At 43.2% G+C, this 7,113-nt stretch overlaps 1 protein-coding gene across 1 annotated transcript; it reads right to left on the bottom strand.

Moving 5' to 3' along the window:
- Nucleotides 1–149: 149 nt before the first annotated feature.
- LOC129853117 (arrestin domain-containing protein 3-like) lies at nucleotides 150–3,222 on the bottom strand. Its single transcript, XM_055918837.1, has 6 exons — nucleotides 2,870–3,222; nucleotides 2,547–2,604; nucleotides 2,260–2,407; nucleotides 1,903–1,999; nucleotides 1,076–1,332; nucleotides 150–961 (listed from the first exon to the last, which is right to left on the bottom strand). Exons 1-6 carry the CDS (start codon nucleotides 3,117–3,119, stop codon nucleotides 512–514), a joined length of 1,260 nt encoding a protein of 419 aa, XP_055774812.1. The 5' UTR covers nucleotides 3,120–3,222; the 3' UTR covers nucleotides 150–511.
- Between the last annotated feature and the right edge of the window lie 3,891 nt (nucleotides 3,223–7,113).

The raw sequence follows: 7,113 nt of genomic DNA on the forward strand, positions 1-7,113 counted from the left end.
CATAATACCTAAACAGCAGAAGTACAAGCTGAGCTCACTGAGCTGTAGAACACCAGTAACAGAAAGTGTAAGGACCGTGTGCAATTATACGTAGGTGTACTAGTTAGTTGGGCTTTTTGACCAGCAACAGTTGAGACGGAGTCAGAAGATCAGGTGTGGTATTTATTGAACAGTGCAGGTGATGAAAACTAGATCTGAACAATCACCTTACTCGACCATTAACAATGACATTAATGCCATACAGATGTTATATGTCTGGAGTCATCTTTTTTGCATAGCTTCTTAGATGTAGCTTTACTGATTATTGTTCTCATTTGCTGCAGACACATAATGGCTGATCTGGATTGACACATTATTTAAAGAAAAGTCTTTGAGACAGTATAGCAATTCAGTTAAGGCTGTGGGTTACATAAATGGCATTACAAACCTACTTCAATATTGATTATTGAACAGGTAGGTAGATATATAGCAGCACTAATCAAAAGGCCTCACATCTGTCAAATATGAGTGTTTATAGGGTATTAGGGTGAGATGTTTCAGGTGCACATGGAGGGAAGAGGGAACCATACGATGGGGGTTGGTCTAGCTCTTGAGAAGAGAGGGGTGGGTGCATTGTTGGGGTGGATATTAATGTATCAAATGTAGGTGGAGGAAAAACTGGGCCAGTTGGGTATGGGTATGTTGGCTGTGGGTCAGGGGGATAACTTCCTCCCACAGCTGCAGGTTCAGGGTACACTGGCAGGACAGGTGGATATAGGCCTCCCCCTGGACCCGAGGCAGGAGGATATGGTCCAAAGGCTGTATCACAAGGGAAGTCACTGTTGCTTGGACCACCTTTCCCGAATTCTTCAAACCCGAGGACAGGACTGCCTGGTGATAGGTCAGACCGAAAGCAGGAAGGGATAATAACCAATGGAAACTTGACTTCAGGGTCTTTGGCAAGAGGAACGTCCAAGTATACCTTTAAAACAAACAGCATGTTATAGAGAAATATTGGGATTTTATCCCCCACAATTTTTGTTTGTTTAAATACTAGTCAGGAATATGAAGTGATTATCCCAACACCTGGATGTACCTTTAGTATGTACTCTACTGTTATGATGTTACAGTTCAGGATGGACAAGTCCTGGTCAGCAGGTATCTTCAATGACCCAGCAACACGTTGTCGGGTTTTGGACGGGATAGGCTCCGTGACCACTTTGCAGACCGTTTCTTCTTCTATCTTTGTGCAGTCAGAAGCCATGAAAGTCATTTTCTGCTTCAGACTGAATTTGGGCTTAAGGTCACGGGAGGAGTTGTTCTCGATGTTTGCACAGATATTCACAGTCTCACCTGGAGTGGGAAATTCCACCCAGAAAATGAACGGGAAAGTTCAGGATTTTACAACTTGACTACAAGTGGTTTGTCTATGGGCCTGGAAAAACTATAATCCATGGTTCAGGTTCTCTAAACAGCCCCACTACTAACTTCAGATAACTTTAGCCAACTCTAGCTAATTTTGTAGTGGCTTTTTAAATGAAACAAAACCATGGACTACAGTTTCTCCTGGCCCATAGACTTTCAGGGTTGGGAACCATCTAACATCAAGTTGCAAAATCCTCAACTTCCCCTTTAAAGACAATATGAGATTCTAAATGACCAACACAATAGTGCTTCAGCACAGGTGAGGTACTGAATGCTGAAGACATGAATAAATGTGGACAAATTCTAAAGCCTTGCATGTGAAAGTTGATTGTATATTTAGGACACTTCCTGGAGGTAGTGTGGACTTGCTATTCTCTTATCCAGTGAGATTGTAAACTAATCTGTTGAATTGGCCATGTTATTCAACAGAAAATAGGTGCTTAAAGGCAACATGCTTTGTGTTAAATAGAGGGCTCTGAAACAACACTTGTACATTACCTGGCATGTAGCCCATCCTTTCAACATGGACATCCATGATGACATGTCCTGAGGTAAGACACCCCATTGACTTGTCCTTCACACCATGCTGAGGAGACTGGAACGCAGGATGAGATTACATTATGTTCTATACTATTATGACACAAGGAAACCAAACCGGGATCTGTACATCCAACCATCCACTTTCACACATATGTGATGAATAACAGCGTACATCCATCCACATTTACACACATAATGTGCTGTATAACACTGTCCGTCCATCCATCCACACATATGTGATGAATAATACCGTCCATCCACATTCACACATTTAATATGATAACAAAAAGGACTAGATTAGTAGAGTTAACACACCATTAGTAGAACATGGTTCAAGTCAGCCTTGGAGACAAAGGTGATTTCCTTCACCAAGTCGCGTGTCTTTAGCCAACCCCTAACCAGCTTGGCTTCCAGTTTGTACACTATCTTGCCATGTGGACCCTTGAAGGATGATGGCATGCTTCTGTAATATAAAAACAGTAACACATACCTTAAGGTGCTGAATCTATGTAATCAACAGATAGCATAATTTGTACACGGAGGTTGATTTAAAAGAGCATATCATTTGTCTGTCTATGAATTTGACTTGCTTTCCCACTTACCCTTCAGGAATTTGGAAGCTAAACGGATAGATATGGATACCAGGGGGGAGTATGTTGCCTATGACAAAAAATCGCAGTGGTCAACATAATATCCAATTAGTAATTAACCTCAATGAACCCATTACAGCATCAAAAAAATCTTGATCTGGCGAACATTAACCAACCGCCTGCTCGACTATAAACATTGGATTACATAGCCTACAAATCCCGTTTAACTAACGCGCGGGGCAAGCTACGCACCTGAAAGAGCGCGATAAATATTGGCCAAACTATTACGGATAGGTTAGGCCTGTAGTAAACTGAGTAAAGACTATCCCTCCTACCTTGAGGATTTTCATTAATCATTAATTTCTTCAGTTTGAAATATCTGTTGTGAGCAGAGTAAGTGTTGTCATCACTGTCAACAGTCCAATTGACATTTGCGTCCCCTTTGACTTTGATGAAAAGGCTTTCCACTTTGGTTTCCTTTATTAACTCCAAAGTAATTCTTCCAGATATACAGTCGCCTTCAGAAAATGTATCATGTTCATTAATTATATCGTAACTCAAGTTAAACTCTTTTACTGAAGGCATTTTCGACTGCTTTCCTGAAGTCAATCCCGCTGAGTAGAGCTACTATAATGACAAAAAAATAACAATTTGTTCCACGGTCTTTAGTAGCCTACCCTACGGTGTGTCAGATGGATCACACTGGGACTCTTTTAATGCAGACCATGGTACACCATTGCCTCCCAGTGTACTGGCGACTATACTGCTATCCTATTCTGTGAATTTGGGATTATCTCTATTTATTATTAATATAGTCTGGACTCTGTAGTATCCGGGACAAACACTGGCCTAGGTAGATAATGTTAGGGGCTAACCTCTTTCCATATCAAATCAAATGTATTTATAAAGCCCCTCTTACATCAGTTGATATCTCAAAGTGCTGTATAGAAACCCAGCCTAAAACCCCAAACAGCAAGCAATGCAGGTGTAGAAGCACGGTGGCTAGGAACATCTCCTTAGAGAGGCGGGAACCTAGGAAGAAACCTAGAGAGGAACCAGGCTATGAGGGGTGGCCAGTCCTCTTCTGGCTGTGCCGGGTGGAGATTATAACAGAACATGGCCAAGATGTTCAAATGTTCATAGATGACCAGCATGGTCAAGTAAAAATAATCACAGTGGTTGTCGAGGGTGCAACAGGTCAGCACCTCAGGAGTAAATGTCAGTTGGCTTTTCATAGCCGATCATTCAGAGTATCTCCACCACTCCTGCTGTCTCTAGAGCAGGGGTGTCAAACTCATTCCACGGAGGGCCTAGTGTCTGCAGGTTTTTGGTTTTTCCTTTCAATAAAGCCCTAGACAACCAGGTGTGGGGAGTTCCTAACTAATTAGTGATGTTAATTCATCAATCAAGTACAAGGGAGGAGCGAAAACCTGCAGACACTCGGCCCTCCGTGGAATGAGTTTGACACCTGTGCTCTAGAGAGACAGCAGGAGCTGGGACAGGTAGCAGCAGGTTTGGGACTGGTTGCATATCTGGTGAACAGGTCAGGGTTCCATAGCCACAGGCAGAACAGTTGAAACTGGAGCAGCAGCACGGCCAGGTGGACTGGGGACAGCAAGGAGTCATCAGGCCAGGTAGTCCTGAGGCATGGTCCTAGGGCTCAGGTCCTCCGAGAGAGAGAAAAAAGAAAGAAAGCGAGAAATTGTAACGGTCGTCTTTCGTTGAGAGAGTGGACCAAGACGCAGCGGGTGATGAATACATAATGATTTAATTAAACAAGACGAACACTGACACGAAAAACACTTGATAATTTTCAAAACAACAAACGACGTTGAGCAGACCTGAATTTGTGAACTACATAAAACGAAGAACGCACAAACAGGAAAAACGAATGAACGAACGAGACAGTACCGTGTGGTGCAACAAAACACAGACACAGCGACAATCACCCACAAACAAACAGTGAGAACAGCCTACCTTAATATGGTTCTCAATCAGAGGAAACGTCAAACACCTGCCCCTAATTGAGAACCATATCAGGCAACACATTAAACCCAACATAGAATGCCCACCCCAACTCATGCCCTGACCAACTAAACACATACAAAAACAACAGAAAACAGGCCAGGAACGTGACAGAAATAGAGAGAGAGAGAATTAGAGAGAGATACTTAAATTCACACAGGACACCGGATAAGACAGGAGAAATACTCCAGATATAACAGACTGACCCTAGCCCCCCACACATAAACTACTGCAGCATAAATACTGGAGGCTGAGACAGGAGGGGTCGGGAGACACTGTGGCCCCATCCGACGATACCCCCGGACAGGGCCACACAGGCAGGATATAACCCCACTCACTTTTCCAAAGCACAGCCCCCACACCATTAGAGGGATATCTTCAACCACCAACTTACCATCCTGAGACAAGGCCGAGTATAGCCCACAAAGATCTCCGCCACGGCACAACTCAAGGGGGGCGCCAACTCAGACAGGAAGATCACGTCAGTGACTCAACCCACTCAAGTGACGCACCCCTCCTAGGGACGGCATGGAAGAGCACCAGTAAACCAGTGACTCAGCCCCTGTAATAGGGTTAGAGGCAGAGAATCCCAGTGGAGAGAGGGGAACCGGCCAGGCAGAGACAGCAAGGGCGGTTTGTTGCTCCAGTGCCTTTCCGTTCACCTTCACACTCCTGGGCCAGACTACACTCAATCATAGGACCTACTGAAGAGATGAGTCTTCAATAAAGACTTAAAGGTTGAGACCAAGTCTGCGTCTCTCACATGGGTAGGCAGACCATTCCATAAAAATGGAGCTCTATAGGAGAAAGCCCTGCCTCCAGCTGTTTGCTTAGAAATTCTAGGGACAGTTAGGAGGCCTGCGTCTTGTGAACGTAGCGTACGTGTAGGTATGTACAGCAGGACCAAATCAGAAAGATAGGTAGGAGCAAGCCCATGTAATGCTTTGTAGGTTAGCAGTAAAACCTTGAAATCAGCCCTTGCCTTAACAGGAAGCCAGTGTAGAGAGGCTAGCACTGGAGTAATATGATTACATTTTTGGGTTCTGGTCAAGATTCTAGCAGCCGTGTTAAGCTATTACTGATGTTCATTTAGTGCTTTATCCGCATAGCCAGGAAAGTAGAGCATTGCAGTAGTCTAACCTAGAAGTGACAAAAGCATGGATTAATTTTTCTTCATCCTTTTTGGACAGAAATTTCTGATTTTTGCAATGTTACGTAGATGGAAAAAAAGCTGTCCTTGAAACAGTCTTGATCTGTTCGTCAAAAGAGAGATCATTGTCCAGAGTAACGCCGAGGTCCTTCACAGTTTTATTTGAGACGACCGTACAACCATCAAGATTAATTGTCAGATTCAACAGAAGATCTCTTTGTTTCTTGGGACCTAGAACAAGGATCTCTGTTTTGTCCGAGTTTAAAAGTAGAACATTTGCAGCCATCCACTTCCTGAAAAACAGGCTTCCAGCGAGGGCAATTTTGGGGCTTCACCATGTTTAATCGAAATGTACAGCTGTGTGTCATCCGCATAGCAGTGAAAGTTAACATTATGTTTCCGAATGACATCACCAAGAGGTAAAATATATAGTGAAAACAATAGTGGTCCTAAAACGAAACATTTTACAGTTGATTTGTCAGAGGACAAACCATCCACAGAGACAAACTGATATCTTTCGGACAGATAAGATCTAAACCAGGCCAGAACTTGTCCGTGTAGACCAATTTGGGTTTCCAATCTCTCCAAAAGAATGTGGTGATCGATGGTATCAAAAGCAGCACCACGGTCTAGGAGTACGAGGACAGATGAAGAGCCTCGGTCTGACGCTATTCAAAGGTAATTTACCAGCTTCACAGGTGCAGTCTCAGTGCTATGATGGGGTCTAAAACCAGACTGAAGCATTTCGTATACATTATTTGTCTTCAGGAAGGCAGTGAGTTGCTGCGCAACAGCTTTTACATTTTTCTTTGAGAGGAATGGAAGATTCGATATAGGCCGATAGTTTTTTATATTTTCTGGGTCAAGGTTTGGCTTTTTCAAGAGAAGTTTTATTACTGCCACTTTTAGTGAGTTTGGTACACATCCGGTGGATCGAGAGCCGTTTATTATGTTCAACATAGGAGGGCCAAGCACAGGAAGCAGCTCTTTCAGTAGTTTAGTTGGAATTTGGTCCAGTATGCAGCTTGAAGGTTTAGAGGCCATGATTATTTTCATCATTGTGTCAAGAGAGATAGTATTAAACAACACTTGAGTGTCTCCCTCAGTCCTAGGTCCTGGCAGTTGTGCAGACTCAGGACAACTGAGCTTTGGAGGAATACGCAGATTTAAAGAGGAGTCCGTAATTTGCTTTCTAATGATCATGATCTTTTCCTCAAAGAAGTTCATGAATTTATCACTGCTGAAGTGAAATACATTTTGGATTGTTCTTATTTTCCACAATTAAGTTGGAAAAATAGAATGATCGAGCAGCAGTGAGGTCTCTTCGATATTGCATGGTACTGTCTTTCCAAGCTAGTCGGAAGACTTCCAGTTTGGTGTGGCGCCATTTCCGTTCCAATTTTC

This window comes from Salvelinus fontinalis, chromosome 4 (genome assembly GCF_029448725.1).
Source record: "Salvelinus fontinalis isolate EN_2023a chromosome 4, ASM2944872v1, whole genome shotgun sequence".
Lineage (NCBI taxonomy): Eukaryota > Metazoa > Chordata > Actinopteri > Salmoniformes > Salmonidae > Salvelinus > Salvelinus fontinalis.